Source organism: Poecilia reticulata, linkage group LG14, assembly GCF_000633615.1.
Source record: "Poecilia reticulata strain Guanapo linkage group LG14, Guppy_female_1.0+MT, whole genome shotgun sequence".
Taxonomy (NCBI): domain Eukaryota; kingdom Metazoa; phylum Chordata; class Actinopteri; order Cyprinodontiformes; family Poeciliidae; genus Poecilia; species Poecilia reticulata.
In genome coordinates, this window is record NC_024344.1 from 11,896,738 (window position 1) to 11,916,867 (window position 20,130).

At 38.6% G+C, this 20,130-nt stretch overlaps 1 protein-coding gene across 4 annotated transcripts in view; it reads right to left on the reverse strand.

The window, feature by feature from the left end:
- The window catches only part of msi2b (musashi RNA-binding protein 2b), a 295,829-nt gene that overhangs the window by 201,467 nt on the left and 74,232 nt on the right, over positions 1–20,130 (reverse strand). For all 4 annotated transcript variants that reach the window (XM_008427843.2, XM_008427841.2, XM_008427842.2 and 1 more), the window contains exon 6: positions 698–790. In XM_008427843.2, the coding sequence (XP_008426065.1) occupies positions 698–790 (93 nt within the window). The remainder of the gene's footprint in view (positions 1–697; positions 791–20,130) is intronic.

The window sequence follows — 20,130 nt, forward strand, 5'->3', positions numbered from 1 at the left end:
GTATATAGCTTTATGTTTTTTTTAAGCTGGGAAATTGTAAGAAAAATAAAATCTTAATGTGGAATTTTTATCCGAGTTTCCTCTAGTAAAACCAAAACTGCTGTTATCACCACGCAAACAGAAATCATTCATGTCATATTGGACCAAATTTTTCTAAGGCTAAATTTCCATGTGCAGCTGTTGCTTTTTTTTCCCTTTCTTTTTTTTTTTCGACAGTGCAGTCTGCTAACTCCAGTCCTGCTGAGATTTTGCCAATGTCACATCAAAGCAACACCAGTAATCATTGTAAAAATAGAAGCGATTTGAAGGATATCTAATTAATACTCTTAAATAATCACACAGACATGAGTCAGTCCCACAGCAGCTAAAGCTTCTCAGCAGACAGCTGAATTCAGACACCCATTATCCATCAGCAAACAAAGAAGAAGAAACAGCAGAACGTCACAGAGCTGTCGCCAAATTTATTCGGAAAAAATTTTAAGCCATTTATTATGGTGGAGTCGCATTAAACTATCCTCTGCCAACTGCTAATAACTTAACTCATTTCTCTATTGGAGAAAAAAAAACAAATACTAAAACCTTTTAAAAACTGAGGCCTTAACAGCTTCACAGCCATCAGTAAAACCATCATTTTCTGCGCATGCAGTGGAATAAAAGTTCAGTTTTTTACAGGCTAGAAACAAAAAAGCAGCCTTACCTTCCCGAACTGTTCAAAATACTGCTTCACATCTTCCACTACCGTGTTGGCCGACAAGCCACCCACAAATATTTTCTTTGTTCTTGTGACCATCTGGAAGGAGAAAGGGTGAGAGGAGAAGATGAGTGACGAGACTTCAAATGCATTGCACAACCTTTAATGAGGCGCCAAAACACCCTGAGTGAGCAGCACCTGCGATGATGGATGGCGAGAACGCGGAGATTCACACTGCAAAGTTTCAAAGACAATTCGGTGGTGTAGTGCCGCTTATCTAGCCGGGTTGTAAACATTGAAGGTTACAGCTTCGTGCAAGAGAGGCCATGACAGACATTCCCCCTTTTCACATTTTTGCAAAAAAAAAAAAAAAAACTTTTGGGATATTTTATAAATAAATATTATAAAACATAATTAAGCTAAATTCATTTTGTGCAATAAACTATTTTTGAAGGATCGAGTGCCTTCTTGCCATCTTTAGTTCCCTCTACAGATGGATTGGGATCTAGTCTGGGTCCAACAATGACAACATTGCTTCCAGTCAGAAGAAAAAGATGTAAAGTCTAAATAGAAATCTGCATTAAAATCTATAACATTTGTCTTGACTGGGATGCGACGTAGACCACTTTTCAAGTTTTGAAACAACTCCACAGAAAACTGGCCCCTTGCTGACCTAAACATCTCCAGTTTAATCTTTGAAGTTTCCATTTATGTTTTGGAAAATTTTTAAAAAGAAATAGTGATGATTAAAAAAAAAAAAAATCAAGGATAATTTATGGACTTTCAAAAAACAATTAATGAGTGCTAGGAGATGGAATCAGAGTGCATTAAAGGCTCATTTAGCTTCAAACGGGAAGAATATTAAGGATTATTACCCACAGCATCTGAAAGGGCACAAACATCTGCTGCAGAGCACATGCTAAAATCTAAAATTAGGGGGGCAATTTCTCTGGGATCTATACCAGTATGGGTGGAAAAACTTGTAGGGGGGGCTTTTTCTTTTGTTGTGCACAGGGCTGCCTCCATTAAAAACCAGACAGAGAATTGCAGATGAAATTAGAGTTAAGTTATAAATTCTTTTTTTTATTAAAAGCATCCACAATATTACCCCAACATCCAACTCCTTCAACCCGGGTCGGCACAGGTGTTCGTTTTCATGCCACACATTCTCCACGGGACTTTGGTTTTCTTTTTGCATCTTTTCTATGAGCCAAGATGTTTTTCGTTTCATCTTCAACTTCACAATTATGCGCTTTCCCGTTGCTTATCAAATAGAGTCCCCATAAAATTCATTAAAGTTTGAAAGGCACTGGATACTTCACACAGTCTGCTGGTATAATCAGGAATAATGATAGGAGAGACTAAATGACAACTTCCAGAACAATAATTGTCAAAACTGATGGTCTATCTGGCTAACTTGTATTCCTTGCACCTGTTTGGCAAATACAAACACAAAGACAGAAAAGCATGTATTACTGTGCAATATTTTGCTTCCAAATGACATTTTGCCCAATGAAATATTTTTCTCATCTCTTTTGAAGCCTATATTAGAGATTGAGAATTCACTGATACGATGAAGCATATAATGATGTTTGATGCACTGCTCTATAAGCTTGCAGACAAAAAAAAAAGAAGAAAAAAGCAGCAGAGAAAGTCAAAGCTCTGATTTCTCCTGAATCAAACAGAAATAAATGATGGGGGCAAGATAAACATACTTAAGAGATGCCCAGCAAACAATCAGGATGACTGAGAGAGAGAGCCTACCTTGATCAAAATGCTGACCGAAACACTTTCGATATGAAAGCGGCTTAACACGGAGGAAAAAAGAAGCAACGTTCAGCGAGTGCTGAAGTAACCATCTGTCAAGAGCTTTCCAGGTGCTCGCAGTCTCACAGCGCATAAGCCTGCACATATGCACACAGCCTCCCACACATGGGCCTCTCATACAGTCCTTTGCTTTTATTTTTGTCATAAAAAAAACAACAATGTTTTATCACAAAACAGCAAATGAATAGAAAAGACAAGTAAATAAAAGCATTTTACTTGAAGGTATTGTGTTTTTCAAAGAGATCTTGTGATGGATTAAAAAAATAAATACATGGATTCTCAGTATTATGCCTTTTCTACCTCAGTATTCAGATGTAAAAAGAGTAAAGGATGAAAGCACACAGCGTAGATCTAAGGGATCTAGATGCAAGATACAAATGCTGTAGACGCAGGCCGGTTCCCTGAGTGAAAGGTTTCAAAATGAATGACTCGATTCTAATTTAGCAAAATGTTATATTGTAGTTCACAAGAACATCGCAGAGCACTTTACAAAACAAACAGATTTAGAAGGAAAAAAAAAAAACTGGATTGTTCGAATGGTCTTGATATGATTTGAGAGAAAGTACCTAAACAAACGAAAGAGTTGTTGGTTCTAAAGAGGATAAAGTGATGCAGCACAGCCCACTGCCCATCAAACAGCTGGCTGAAATAAAACTCCTAGATTTATTCCCAATTTTGAAGGAAAACATATCCGACTGTTTGGAATCAGGAGATCTTATGCTCCCTCTAAAAAGGTAAACAAAAGTGATTCGAAAGAATAACTTTCATTTGTGGCCTTATGTCTAAAGATCTCTGACCTCTGGGTGCAAAGCAGAGTAAAAGAGATGAAGAGGCTACAATGATGGACTGACCGGCTAACACAAGGAACCCAGAGAAAAAACCTGGAAGTTCTAGTTGTGACAGACAAGTATTGTTTACTGCAGGTCAGCAGTTCAAACAGATGATAACCACAGTGGGCGACATCTCTAAAAATGTTCTTTGCTTTGGACAAAATAAGCCTGCTGGCGATGTTCAACAAGAACGGAGGAGGACATCCAATAATTCTCTCTGCAGACTTGACTATTCTTTATAAAGCTTTTTTTGTCCACCGCAGAAATACAGTATGTCATAGTACAATCCTACTAACTTACTCTCCTACTAGAAGGAGTAAATATGTATGAAACTTTGCCTCCTTCTCCAACATGATTGTAGTTAAGAATTATGTTTAAGCTTCAATATAATACGCCATTTTACTTAAAGCACTGCTAAATTTAGCCTGTATGTATTTATTTTTGCTTTAATCAATTAAACTAGTGAAATTATAGAATTAAACATATCATTGCAACTTAATTTGCTGTTTTTTGTGCTATGTACAAATTTGTTATTCGTACTGTACGAATAACTGTTGTCTTCCCTGTAACAGTAAAATTAATACTGGGAGATTTTGATATTTTTGTTCAAGGTTATAGTGTGTTAATCTCATTGTCCCATGCCTAATTCAGAAAAAAATGCACATTTTTAAAGCAAGGAATTGTCTGTTAAAGGACTAAACACTAAACGTTACCCTGGTCTGTACACTAGTTTCATCCCAAAGAGCACCGAGCAAAGGGCTTAAATATGTAAACGCTGCTTGTGAAGTAATTAGAAATGGCATACAGGTGTCTAAATATGCTTGACCTTCTCCGAAAATCAATATACAGCCGAGGCAAACAGACCACAGACTGAGTGTACAAATATTTCAGACACACAACGTGGCTCTTGGGATCCAGTTAAATATGATCACATCCAAATGACTTTTGCCATCACTTGACTTTTTCCACGGCCACAAGTCGACACTTGTAAATGTTTCCACGGAGCCGTATCAATTCCACACATTAGCGTGCTAGAATGGAGCTCACATTCTAACAAGGTCGTGTCAGCTACATGGTAAATGTTAGCCGGAGTACACATGCCAGCTTCCAGTGTTCTCCACCGTTGCCATGGCAGTGATAATCCCCAAACAAATCTGAGGCTGAGCGAGGTCAGTTTAGGTCGAGGAAAGCTGAGTCAAGACTGACGATACAAACCCTGAGCCTGACAGGCTGGGGCTGATATGTCACCAGATCAATGAACAGAAAAATACACTAAGTTGTTTCTGAAACCATTTCTACTCCGTAAAAAAAAAAAAAAGAAAGAAAGAAAGAAGGGGGAAAAAATGCTCTTCCAATAATGTTTCGTTTTGCCTTCACGGCACTTGTAGACGTGCAAAATTATCGACTTATAAAGTGGACAGGATTTTTTTTTTTTTTTTTTTGCAGATTAACACTGGCCAAGACTCAGCGGCGGCAGAATCCCTAGCGCCCCTCCTCCTTCCGACATCATCCCTCAGGCCTCGGGGGTTATCAGCACTGGATGCTGCCGCCGGCAACCCCACGCCAGACAGCTGCTGATAAAGCGGCTGTGTGACTATTTATCAACATCAATCACTTTTATCATTGCCAATCTTTGGGAAATAAATAAATGAAAATGAACAAGTCGGTGTTCATCTCTGCTTCCCTCTCCAGATCAGCTGCATGTCCTGGTTCCCTTCCGGGGCCACCCGTCCCTCTCTGGTCATATTTCAGATTCTCTCCATCGAGGTGCGACCAGTCAAGCTCTCAGCCTTGTCTTATTACTGTTTTGACATGTGAGCTCAACTGCTGATAGGATTCCTCGGCTCATGGGGCAACAAAATGACTTTATTTTTCTCCCAATGGTGGCTACTAAAACAAGGAAAACTCATGCCAGTTTAATGAAAATAAAAAAATATATATATTCAGTGGCCTATCTGTATGTATAAATATTGCTGTCTAATCTTATGTTGCACCAGGAGTTAGAGCAAGAAAAGATATTTTAGAAGTACTGTTCTCTCCACTAAATCTATGTACATATTAAGCAAAGTTGTTAAAATTTTTATCTTGACTGGACAAAACGAAATCAGAAAACCAAAACCACGTATCGTTGACAGAAACACTCTTCAAGGTAGAGGTCGCTACTGAGTGAGTCGGCAACAGCTAAGTCAGGACAGATGCAACAAGATGCTTAAAAGGAAAGTGTACGTTCTACAATGTGAGATATTTTGTGGTTCATTCAGTTTACAAAAGCGAGAGAGAGCAAGACTTTCAGCAGATAACAGGAAGGCACAATGCAATACACCAAAATTGCTGTGATTTGTTCTTTTGAGTTTTCAACCTGTCTGTCAGAAACATTCTGGACTTGGAAATGTATATGTCAATATTTTGGAAATATCAGAGCTACAGCTAGGACCTAAGGTCTGTCGAAAACAAACAGACGCCAATACTTTTTTAATTGCAACAATGTTGAGGGTCCGGTTTAGAACAACTATTTACATTACAGCTGCGCATTTTGAGTATTTGCACAACGGAGAAATAAACGCAAAATTTTTCTCTGCTACCCTTTCAGCTTTCGAAGTTCCAACTGTTTCATATACAATTTGTAAGTTTTCCACCCACAAAGTTATACTATGGCAATCAAATGGAAATTATTTGCTTCACCAAAGCCTGGAATGTGCAAAAAAAATAAAGAAAAAAATCAGAGGGCATGAAGAAATCCATGACAATTCACAACAGCATCTAAAAATCCTTCCAGATTTGAGGTCTATGATGGGGCATAAACATTTTGTTTTAAGTGTGGGGAAGAATTTTAAGTGTGCGGAAGAATATAAATCAATTTGGGAGGACATTTAGGTTTGTTTAACCCAAAAAAGGCTATTCTAACACTGAATTAAATTCAATAGAAATAACTGACCTACTTTTAGCAATTCCTCCAAAGTCAATGACCAAAGGAGCAGAGGTGCCACCAGAAAGGGGAGGCCAGATGAAGGCCCACTTATAATTTTAGGGTCACACACCAAAGCTGAAAGTCGTAGAAGAATTCCAAGACTTTTATTGTGCGGTCTTCTAGAAAAAGGCATTAAAATATGTTTCAAAGCACAAAACTGAGCACCTGTTTGAGACTAATGTTGCTAATGGAGATTTGAATGTTTCTAACAATTTCCTCATATTTCTGTCCATTTAATACATTTTAACTAACACTAACAACCTGATCACATATTTCCCATAATTTAAATTAGAGCAGTTATTTGTTCAAACAAGTAGCAAATGCAATAACACCAAGAAGATTGGATGAAATGACTTTAATTTGACACAGATCATTATACATTTTAACAAATGCAGTTTTCACTGAAGCCACTGGGGAACTGAGAATTCCCCACGCAGCATTTAAAGCAACATTAGTTCTGATCATTTGGCTTCCCTTCTTTCAAGAATCCATCTCTGCAACAATCCAAGCTGACAGCTTTAAAAATGGACCATTCCTCAACCCACTTTTTTTTTTCCCTTTAACCTAATTCAACACGTAGTTATTTTTGCACACCCCTAAGAGACAATAGGGAGGGTTATCAGTGCGCATGAGGAAGTTTGTGAGTGTCGACACATGAATGTGTTTTTAATTCTCTCAGAGCTCCAAGCTGGGCGTATATGAATGGCTACACAAATTACTGCCCCAGTGAATTTGTCGTGAAAATAACTGTAGTAAGGCTTACAGAAAAGAAAAAAACAAAGTTAAAAAGCTCCAGGTGTTGCTTTGTCAACACTTGTTAGCTGATTTTAACAATACCATACAGAACAAATTGTCAATGACTAGAAATGGCTTATTTGAGATGATAAAAAGCTGCAGAAAATTTTTCCCTAAATAGTTTAAAAGCAGAAAAAAGAAAAATATAAAATGAAGACTTTGTAGAAGCCAAATCAATGTCAGGAGTTGAGAGAATTTGGCAAGACCTAAAACAAATTGACTGAACTACAACAATTCTTGAAAGAAGAGCAGGTCAAAATTCCTTTACACTCATGTAAAAAAACCTATTTCCAATTTCACTTAATGGTAATTATTCCCCTTTATTATGTATTCAGAGTAATTACCTTCTCATATATGGAGAAGCTGGAGTGCAGAGCCACTACATTCTCCAGGCTTTGAATTATAGTCAGTTTCTTGTAAAGCAGCCAATGAGTTAAACATCAAAGCCTTAATAGTCCTCAAAAAAAAAAAAATCTGAATTTATACCCATTAATAAAAAAAATTATGTTATAAAAAAGAGTTAAATCAGAAACCTGAAAATTAGTATCCAACTCATAAAAGTATTTAGCTGGCTGCTGGAGAGGATGCAGAAGTTAGCACAAGAAGAAGCCCTTGGCTATTACTAAGCAATCATGCTAAGTGAATATGAAAATATTAATACATGTATGTATTACATGAATTGCCTGTAATTCCTTCTATTACCAGATTGGAACGATATGCAAGAAATGAAAATGTTAACCCTGAGAACTGTACGGTCCAGTCCTTGAGTCCAATTATTATCCTAAATAAATTATGTTTGAATTAGCTCGACTGTTTCAGCATGGCCTGAAGGAGGAGCCAGCTGAAGAGAACTTAGACAGAGCTAACACTTTGCCCTTCATTTAAAGGTAAATGACTAGGATGGTAATAGTCATCGTTTATTACTTGTGAATACAAATCACACATTACTTGAAAAGCAGTCGTGTTATAAAGCGTCCCAGTAGAGCCGTACACATGTGTGACAGCACATGCAAAACTGCTGAGTAAATATATGCAAAACAAACAGCAGCAGTCTGGCTACCCTCCACTCACTGGTCTGTGTCAAAGAGCAGACAAACAAGCTTGGAACAAATGTGTGTAAGTGATGCCTGGTAAAGTCGACACAGACCAGCCTGATTTCACTTGTATGGCTCAAATGCAGTTCCTCCATTTCCAAGCCCTTTTAAAGACGGCCTTATGTCTCCCGGCCTTTCACTGTATAAAAAGTTTCTTCCTACGGTGAACTATAAAACTGAAGGCGGTTGTGAGTCGAGCAAGTTGGAAGAAGAAAAAGAAAAAAAATCTTGTAGCTGATATTGCAACTTACAGCATTATTGTTATGTGTGATTTTCAAATTTCAATAAGTGGAAGCAAACAAAATTCAGAGAGCCACTTTTGTGCGCCGACAAACAGCCATTAGTGTTTAAAACATGCGCAGAAAGCAAAGAATGCAGAGGCATGGATGTTATTAACTCGGCAAGCAGGATATAAGAGGAGATTAATATACTGAGAAACAATATTTAAGTACGAGAAAAAGCAGGCAGAGTGGAGGGAAAAAATGTTTAACATATTTATGCAAATCCTGACACTTCAGTTATGGTGCTGCAAGTGTGTGCTTTCTAAATTGTTTCCAAAGAGAGAAGGCAGTGACAGATGGTGACAAAGACAGGTAAGCTGATATCACTTCTGACGAGTGTAGGGGAGGAAGAAAATGTTTATTCTTAGATCGTAGATCACTGTCTTCACCTCTCTGTCCAGATTGCTTTTAACACAAAAAGGCCTAGAATAATGACGCAGGCAGTCGACCAGTTCTAGACCACACATCTGGGACCGCATCAGTTTTACAAGCTGCTGCTTTGAACAGCATAACACCTACGTTATTAGCAGAACATTACCTGACAAGTTTCAGACGAGGCGTCTCGTCCTTGCCTGCACCAGGTGCACCGCAGTAAACTCGGTGTCCTGAGCTGCTCCTTTCTGTGCATCACTGAACAGTTCCTGAAAGCCACTGCAGCTGCATTTAAAGCCACATTCAAAAGTCTCCATGTGAGGATAAGCTTAAAGAATAATTGTATGTGCATTCTAGGAACCTAGACTTTTCTTAGTGTCTCAAAAAACAAAGCCATTGTCATCTGTTTGTAAACAAATAGAAGAGGATCCTGTGCACTGAAAAAACACAAAATCTTTCACTTTTGAACTAGTTTATAGTGCAAACATCGTAGTAAACCAACTTACAAGTAACTTTTAAGCAAGATTTTTAAGCAAGAGTTTTTTTAAGTCAACATGTCCTTAATATTGTTGAAAAAGTACTAGTTCCACTGGTAGATTGCTCCACTGATAACTACCACTTTTTCAGCAATATTAAAGGAATTGCTGACTTAAAACAAGCTAATATAGCTTGCCCAAAAGTTATTTGTAATTTAGTTTTTGTCTTACGTCAAGTGTACTAAGATATTTGCACTAGAAACCACAAATGCTTTGTGAGATTTTGTGTTTTTGCAATTTGGTCATACGAGACCAAAATGTAACATTTTTAGAACATCCTATTAGTTTCCAAATCTAGAACAAACTTAGAAAGTACCATCTAGTCAACAACCCAGAACAAGAATCAAACACGGAGAAACAACATTTAATTTTATCAGAACAAGAATAAAGAGAAAACCCTAGTAGTTTATAAATTATGGACTACTTATTCTTATTCAACATGGGGAACCAATATGTAGTTTTATACTTTTAACCTTTTTCTTTGTTTTGTTGTTTGACGTTTTGTTTGCATTTCCCTCTAATTCATGTAAACCACGTTGATCTGCCTCGTTGCTGAAAATACGCTATATAAATAAAATCACCGTATTTGCAATGACCCTACGTGAGGAATGAAAACCAACGCTAAACGTCACTGTGAAACATGGTGGCGGCAGCATCATGCTTTGGGGCATGCACTCATCAGGAAGGATAAGGAAGCTGATCAGTCGACTTGCTACAGGGAACAAGCCGAAAGAAAAACCTTGTAGAGGCAGAGCATTAACCTACAGAATCATTATCCACATGAGTTAAAAGCAACAACTACGCATCGACTGACTTTATCCCCCTCTAAAAATTAACAACGGAAGTGTCTCATCCCCGGTGGTGTCAGGTACCCTGCAGTGAACTCCATGTCCTAAGCTACTCCCACTTGGCTGCTCCTCTCTGTGAACCCTTCCTGAAAACAGCTGCCACTGAGTTTAAAGCTGCAGCCGTACTAACTCCTTGTGAGGGCAAACTTAAACAACCGATCGCAGCCTGGACAATCTGTTAGGATTTTTAAAGCCTAAACACCTTTTTTTTTTTACTTCTTCTTCTTTTTTTGGTACATGCAAGACTTAACATGCCTTTGAAAGGTGTTTTAGTTTTGGACCTTTAAATAAAATAAAAGGAGAACAACACCTTTGGAAGTTGGTGATAATGTGATTTTGACAAAAGAGGCTGGTGATTTGTAGCCTAAAGTGAGCTGGGGGTGAGGCGGGGAAATCAGCAAAAATTCAGCCTTAAAAGCTTTTCAAAAATAATGTATCAATCTGCTTAATAGATTGTTATTATCACTCACTTCAGTCTTCTCCCACTGGACTGAAGCTGCTACAGTACAAGCCATTAAGAGTCAAGGAAAACAGGTATTGTAATGGGAGGTCACAGAGGGAACAGAGAAATAACGCATTGCCTTTGTTTTTGAGCTGCTGAACAGCTTCGGCAAAGTAACTTCATAATGCATCTTTTAACGCGCACACCTCTGTTCTTCTCTCCGTCAGAGCTTCGGCTCAGACTCTCACCTCCCTTGTCTGCGCGGCGGAATGGCGTCTCCGATTTTCTTTTCCCAGATGTAAAATTTCAGACACAATTTCCTCTGCCGCCGTGGTCAGTCTGTGGTGATGAATCAAGGGCGGCAGCCATTTGCATAAATTTCCATTCTGTCCTCCCATATGTATCGCCCATGAACAGGGACTCCGTACAACACAGATTACACGAGAAGCCTGCAGTTTGTTCTCTATTTTACCTGCATGTCATTGCAGGCCTTTTCCTCAAATGACCTGATTCAAATACTCAGGAATTCTGGTAGATTTTGATTTATTTACCCCGAAAGGCAATCACTGGCTGCTCATCCACGTGCGTTTTCGTTCCCATTCTGTTGCCGTCTTTTTATTTGTAATTTTGATTTGCAGCTAGCATTCTACTGGTTTCCAAGCACTGTGTGTTTTCTTGATACGGACGTGATGTTGTGTTTTTGTGCCCGATTTATAACTCGCAAAATGAATGTATGTTAATGACGTTTGTGCCTTGCAGAAGTACTTGTAGCATTTTGTCAATATGTATACTTCAAATTTGATGCATTTCATTGGGGATTTTATGTGACGGACCAGGACAAAGTAGTGCATGATTGTTAGATGGAAGATAAAAGGAAGAACACATTTCTAAAGTGTTTACAAAATACAGTCTGAAAAGTGTGGCATGCTTTTGTACACTTTGTTTGGCTACTCTGGTAGCCAAACAAAGTACTTTTAGAAATCAGAAAAGTTGGTCACATTTTTAATAGTTTTTTGGTTAAAATTTTGAAGACCTTATATAGTTTTTCCATACATTTCAAAATTATTACCCATTTAATGTTTGTTCGTCATATAAAATTYGAAATAAATGCTTTAAATATTGTGGACGTACAGTGACAAAACGTAAAAAAAAGTTGTATAAATACTTGAGAAAAGCTTGTTGGTACAATTGTGGGATCATATTGGTCTCACTTCCAACGTTGAAAAAGAAACATTTAATAACTAGAAGGAGGCAATTTTAGGGATAAAATAAAGATGGCATAGTATTATGCCAATTATCACATGGCAATTAAAAAAAAAAAAAAAGAATGATGACACTTCAAACCAGTGTTTAGATCCTAACATTAAGGTCCAAAAATCTTTCAGCGGTCAGTATCTTTTGATTTGGAACTGCTCGATGTGCAGAACTTTTCCATTTTTTTTATTTTTTATTTCATTCAAACAAATCTTATGCTTTTATAAATTTATCCTGAGGTAAAGAATACTTTATTCCCTTTGTTTCCTTCGACTCTCAATCGTGTTTCATCCCGTCATGCTCCTGATTAACTGACCGTTTCTAGGTGCAAATAAGCTGTCAGCGGATCTTTTACCCACCAAAGCATGCGAATGCCCTTTGCCGAGTCAATTCTCAGACAGGTCGCATGAGCTCACACATCCAGCTACGATTAAAAGGTGTAAGCCTTTATCATAGCCTTTACCCGTCGCACATACAGACTCACAAACAGCTGTAAACACAGAATCCAAACCTCACCACTCCCCCTGGCTGGAAGAAAGGAAGGAGACGGGGGATTTCAGTGTCATTTCTTGCAGCTAAAAATAATGGGACAGATAGAAAAACGTCTCGCGCCTTGTTGTATGAGCCACGATTGTTTTCTGTTCTAGCAAGGGGATATAATTGCCGGCATTCAGATCCCGACAGTGGTCTCGTTCATAAGCAACTAGAAAGCACCAGAGAGCATCTGTCAATGCACTGTAGTATGATCAAAGGCCTAGATGTTGTGCAGGCACGATTAACACACACACACACACAAACTTGCATACGCATACATGTGAAGGGAAAACATGGCCAGTCCAGGTAAACACTGCCTTGGCTCATTTGCATCACCAGAGCTGACTCACAGAGAGAAAACACGGCCAATAAACAACAAACAACAGCGCAATCACTTTTGCTTTAGAGGGCACTCAGCACAAGGCAGACAGAGGACGAGCATGCCATGCGCTGGGAAAGCGGGACTAGATCGTCGCTGAAAAGCTCGGCGATTAGCTGCAGCAAAGTCTGAGTCCGACTACGAGTTAGGTGCGAGGGGCGACTGCTGGTCCTGGTCCAGGTAGTGTCCTTTTAAAAAGTGGTCCAATCTCAGATCTAGTGTGCATAAATAGATCTGTAATTGCTTATTACAATACAATTAGAGCAAAGGAGATGAGAGAAGGAAAGATGCTTAGCGCAAATGTGGAGTGACAGGCCCGAGTGCCCAGAACCAGGATTACAGGAGCCGTTTGCACACAGACGCAAAGCATGAGCAATAAGCGAAAGATAAAGAGGGAGAAAAAAAAACCGAGAGGGGGAGCGAGAGAGGGGACAGGAAGAGGGAGTTGGGGGTGGAGAAGGGCTGTCAAGTACAGGGCAGAAGCTAATGACAACTCTGGGTTCAACTTCCACAGACGTCTTTGAAGCCCGGCTCTGATCAGAGCTGTGATTGCCACCTCTGCAGGGCCACCACTCCTATATTAACCTACACTAACAGCTATTCAGTGAAAGTCACAGGCCCCCTTTTTCAGAAACCTGACTCCTGCCAGAGCTGGCCATCTGTGGAGTGGCCCCGAGAGGCGGCCAAGATGCGCGCATGTAGTGGTGGGGGGGGGGACAATGTTTGCATATGGCCTCGCTATAACAGTGACAGTCGAAGCTGAACACGGGGGCCGGTTAGAGCTGATTAGCCGCACTTCCCTCCTCAACACGCTACAGTTATGAAGATTGATAGAAGCAGCTTAGAGCTGATTATGGGGCCCTGGAGATGCACGGGCCCATACCCCAAACCAGCGCGTTTGCGGTGCATTCTCAATGAGCGAAACATGCAATCGCTCGGCACAGAGCAGGCATTAAGCAAGCGTTGTGGCAATGAGAGGCAAATAAGAGAAATGGACAATGCCAGAGGTACTCTTAAGAGCTTTCCAAAAATATGAATATTATGCTAATTAGATGCTTGCCTGTGGCCAAATCTAGGACATTTGAGCGAGCTCGTTGCGAACATTTACCAAATTTCTAAGGCAATATATCGTGAATGAGGCTGGATATCTAAAACTCACTCCAGGGGTTATGAGATGCGGCATGCCGGGGGTCTATTTGGCACCAAGAACACTGAAATTAATCTCGTTTTCAAATGAAGCAGCCGTGCTTTGAGACGCATTATAAAAAAATAAAAAAAATAAAGAAAATCTGTAATACTTATTATTAATAAAAGAAATCTGGGTCATGGGTCTTCTTGTGTTTAACAAGAGTAGAAAGTACGTAGGCTGTTACCATTAAGAAATAAGACCGGATCTGCATTAGATTGGTTTAATGTGGCAAAAATACAATGACAGTGTTAATGTTAATGATTCATAAAACAATGACATCCAATTTAAACAGCTTAAATTAGCTTTAGTTCTAGCGTATTTAATCCATTTGTAAAACATAAGAAAAGGAAACAGATTTCTTGTTTAGTTCAACAGAATTACTATACTATACACATAGGCAACACATATTTCTATCTTTTAACTGCGCACCTTGTTTGAAATTGATCTTTATAATCACGTAACCTTTTCATAAAATATGCAATGATGTGAGCCAGACAGGGTAGAAAAACGCGGACCTCACACGGACTAATCCGCCTGACCTTTTAAACCCTCAGCAGAGGGCTGAGCAGTTCTCAAGCAGCGACTGACTCACTGACATAGTTTGGTGCTCCTCTCCTGTCCTGCAGGGCACACAGAGGAGGCAGAGGCAGGACCCTACTGCTTCCTTTAAAAGATTTTTAAAAACACATTAAGAGTCGGGCTTCGTTTTTTTTTTCTTCTTTCTTTCTTTTTTTTTGAAACACCATGGTGCCTCTAAAGCTATTTTGGGTCTCTGCTGCCCCCTCCCTGTCTCTGATCATGCACCATGTTGATGTTTCACACTATGAACTTCACAAGGCTAAGTACGTTAGGTGTGTTTGATTTGGAGAACCCAGCTGGAGAGATAGCTGGAGCACAGGGGCTGCCTTTTTCCCCTCTAGTTACCTAGAAGAAAGATCCAAATATTATAAATTAATAATTGAAAATAAATGTGTTACAAAAGGTGGGACATGGACTAACTTCAGCTCATTACTCCCTTATTGAGTAAATGCAAATCTGGATCAAAGATTATTATTATTAATTTTTTAATATCTGCCGTTTTGCAGGTGGGAACATTTTGACAAAAACGTGACTTTCTTTCTAAACGCAACAATTTCTGAAAGAAAAAAAAAACACTTATTTTATATTAGGACAGTAGTAAAAGACTTCTCTGACTTTTTTGACAAAAACATGACTTTCTTTCAAAATGCAATTTCTGCACACAAAAAAAGAAACTTTGTTGTTTCATATTAGGACAGTAGTAAAAGACTCGTCTGACTTTTTTACCCATGAGGATTCAAAATTTTTTTTCACACTTTTCATATCATAAAATATCAAGATTTTATATTGTCAGGGTATTCCCAGTAACATTTAAAGCCAGAATCTTCAACATGACGTAATTGCTTTTGTTAGCCTCAAAAAGGCATCAATTATTCCAACAGCAGCTAAATTAACAGAGCATATTGATTATTTCAGTTGTGATAATTACACATGTTCATATAAATTTTTTTTTGGTAGCTAAGGAATAGGACCTACATTTGATTTGAATGTTAGCCTTCAAAGAAGATAAGAAATTAGCATCTGCAAGAAAATGGTAGCTTGGTGCAGCCATAAAATTTACTAGTAAAGGGGTATAAAACCTATAATTAGTTAGGTAATCTGCTAAGACACCCAGTCTTTAGTCAGCTGCTGAAACGACACCCTGCTTGTTGCTTCCGAACCGGAAATTTTTTACACAGAGTTGTTTAAAGAGTGATGGATGGGACTTCATTAATTTGCACTGAATGTTAGCCCAATCGCTTTTTCCTTTAAACAAGTGCTATGCATTATTTTCTTTTCACTTAATGGAGAGGCTGCATAGAGAAACAGGTAAGTAAGAGSCATTGCTGGAGATTCCAAAAAGACATTTAAAACCACAGGAAATCGTTACTGTCTAAAACTTTGACATACACTGATACTGCTAACTGGCCCGGATGATATTCTGTGTGCTATTGCAGCATAGGGGAAGGATTTCTCCTCTCAAGGTCTCACAATTTCCAGCATGTCCTTTATCCTGCTGATGCATCAAATAAAGGCGGTTCATACTGTACAGAGTCTAAGGTCACCAGAGACTCATTTGTTACTTGTGATAATTTGGCTAGCAAATGTACTTATTGTATTCAGACAGCAGGATTCGTTTCTGTGCCAGGGCTCAGTGGAACACACGGTGGCTGGACAACAAAAACAGTGTTTCTATAGTTAATAATCTCTTCTGCTTGAGCTGTTTTGAGTGGCAGTGAGTTGATGTTTCCCTGCGTGACCTCTGACACCGAAACCAAACGTTAATTTTTAAAACAGGACCCCTGTCTTGATGCTGACGGTAAGCTCTAGAGGGGTAAACAAATGGGATTTTAACTTTCAATTACAATAATGGCTTTTTGTGATAGGCCTTCACAAACCTTAACCTCAGCCCCCTCCACGAATAAACACACACAGCTACACCAACACCCAGCCATTGCCTCTCTATCGCTCTGTTTCATCCCCACACAAACACACACTAGAGAACACACATTGTTGGAATACAATGAAGCTAATCATTGTGCAACCTTCATCTCTTGAAATGTGGTCACCTGAGTGACAAGATAACAAAACAAGAAGGCGATAAGCAGGGGATGGTATGGCCACATAAACACAGGGCTATCTTTGTTTTTGTCCTCTGCCTTCTCATTCTGTGAAAGCAGCAGTGGTCAGCCCTGAAAGGCATCATCTCTGCAGCCCAGCTCGATGTCTTCCTGAATCCTCGACTTATTCTATTGACATTTTCACACTAATCAAACACTGCACTGCTGATTAAATTGACAATCCTTACAATGATGCAGTTTGGTTGGAGACATAAGTTTCTTACAAAACGCTGAAAGTCTGTGTTTTCTCAGCGCGCTTCTGCTTCCTACATATAACTATCTTTGTACAGCAAACGGGCTGCTTSCTGCTGAATAAATGATCAAAGGAATGTATAAATAATCCTTTTAGCCACAAATAGTGGCCATCGGAGCTCAATGTCAGGCAACTTAGCTATACAGGCAAACAGATGAAATTGTTGCCTAAACAGATAGCAATTTGATTAAAAAAAAACTAAACATGGGAAATATCTACGTGGCATGATTTGTTTTTATTACAATTTAATATAAACACTGTTACATGAATAATACTTCATCCAACTGAGGCTTCTGAATGATAAACTGCAAGTCTAATAATTAGGGGTGAATCAATTCATCAGCCGGCCGATAAATCGGTTTCCTTAATTTTGGGAGATTGGTGATCAGGTGATACTTACACATAAAGCTGATCTTATCCACTAAACTTGTATACCTCAGAAAAGGTCTAAAAAATATCGACCACTTCTGCTCTGCCATGAGAGCGTTTTGACTGACACCCGGCCCATTAGGTCATGTCTGCACACTACTGTTGCCAGCAAAGCAACTTTGTTGCTATCGAGCAACATTTCAGACAAAAAAAAAAAAAATATGGTATCAGCCAAAATCGGTAATCAGCAATTGACCATAAAACTGCAATCTGTGCACCCTATTTATAATTTATAAATTTATAGCCAGATTAACAACTCAGCAATATCGTCTTGACAGGAAGGTAGTGATACACCCAACTCACAGACACAGTTAGTATTGGTATTAGCATAATGATAACTGACCAATTGTGTGTGGTTTGTCAATCTGTCATTTCCCTAGTACAAGGAAACTGGCGATCTTGGTACTTGGTACAATAACACTGCCGGTTGAAATTTCTTCAGTGCTTCTATAATCACGWCTTGCCAGCCAAACTCGACAGGTCTTTATTATTTTAGGTTTTTATTATTATTGAGTTCCCATTTTGAGGTTTCCATTATTTAAAGATGGCAACTCAAGAACTACTTCCTTTCTTACTTCAAAATAAGAGCTTCAAACATAGATAAAAACATGTTAAGCTTCAACTTTGACATGAAATCAACATCACAATCAGATCTACGTGACATGTTAAAATCTAGACCCAATTTTCAATTGTGATTAAAATAAACATTTTTAAACTATTTATTCCAGCTTACGTCAACTTAAAGATGTCAGACATATGAAAAATTACAATTTGGAGTATCACTGTTATGTCTTCCAACACTTAGGATCCCTTGCTTTTTTAGAGCGAGCACATGTCTCTACAAATGTTTACATTATCAACATATATGTTGTCAAATGTATGAAAAGGCCTAATTGGTGTAATGTAAAACATAGTTTTCCTATGTTCATAAACCTTTAGCTCTTTCAATTGTTTACGCTCTAGAAAAATCACATCTCGAGATGAACCATACTGCACTTTACATTACAACTGATCAGGATAAAATGTCAGTAAAACAAAAATGATCAAAATTTTATAGATTTCCCACAATTTCATCAGAACTACAAAGTCGGGATGTTACTATCAGTCAGTAATCCTAATGGTGCTGAACCAGTGCTACAGTTGCAATATAACCAAATTTGGTGCAACACAAATCACACACCTTTTAGTGATAGAATGTAGCAGGCTTTTCTTAGATTTGGTATTAAAAATCATGTATTTTTCTCATTTTCTAATTCTTAGGAGTGAAGAGCTTTTCCTTCTTCTGGTTTCTACAAAACGCAGCTGCACATAAATGAATAAATATCATTGTTTACAAGTAAAAACAAAAAGCCTGTTAGAGACACAGGCCACTGAGCTACAAAGCTAATTATGTAGTCCACTTTATTCTAAAAATAAACAGTAAGTGCACATAATCTGGCATGGCTGCCAAGGTCATCAAGCATCTGTTATCGACAGGAATATAAAGTTTACCTGCTATTAGTGGATGCTGTACATTTAGACCTTCTTTTGCTCAACCTCCAGGACAAGAACGGCAGTTCTCCCAGCGAGAGAAAACCCGCAGGAAGTAGATTTCCTGGTAAAAAAAAAGTCAGCGCACCAAGGAGCACTCCGCTCTTTGTTCTGTTGCTGAGGRTATCTTACCCATTTTGTGGCATTGTTGCTCCTTCCTGAATGCTCTTATATTTAATGTAAATCTAAGGCTATTTATGTCGCACATAAATTCACACAATTTGTTATTATCATTAATAATAAAGATAATAAACACATGCATAAAAAATGTTGAGTATGCCGTTTGTGTGTCTATTCAATGACATCAAATGCATTGCATTTTTATGTTGTGAACATGGTTGAAATTATGTTTTCATGTTTCAATAAGAAACTGTTTTAATTAGATTTTATGCCACTGACTGACACAAAGTACCTCTTAATAGTCAAGTAAAATGAAAACAATGTAAAGTTTTCAAATGCATTTACAAAACGACCAAATTTTGCCCGCATTTGTATTCTTCCCWGTATGCCAGTCTCACGTAATGACTCTGGAGGGTTGAACTCAATTTTAGATTTCAGGAGAAAAAAAAWTTGAAAACCATGTATAATTTCCCTTCTTCTTTACAATGTTGCACTACTTTGTGATGGTCTAACAATTTAAATTCCAATAAACCACAGATTGTGTTTGCAGCATTATAAGAACAGAAAAGGTTTAACAGGTATGAGTAGCTTTGCACATATTGCCAATTATTTCTTAAGTACAATAACAGACTAAAACAGAAAATGGTGATTTTACTCCCAGTCAGTTAGCGTATCATCGCATGATACCTAACAGCGACCTTCTGCTTCACTGTTTCCCAGTGTTGGCATCTGTCATTGCCTCTTTGACGCCGTGTTTTACTCACCCCAGACAACGGTTGCGGGGTCCACTTAATTGCTGTAATTAACGTTTGTCGTGGTGAGTGTTTGCTGAACRACTTCTAAACCCCCCCTAGCCCTCTCGGCTCCTCTCAGGAAAGGGAATTGGGCGAGCATGAAGCACTCGAGTTTCTTTTTTTTTTTTTTTTTGTCATGCTTCACAGGAACCCAGAAATGAGCGGAATAATTCTCCGCTCTTAAGCACGCTCAGAAGAGCTGAGCGGCACGGCTCGACTAAGTCGTTCTCCATGGCGCGTGTAGCTTCCGGGCAATCCTGTCCGGCCAGCGTCAAGTTACGTGGCC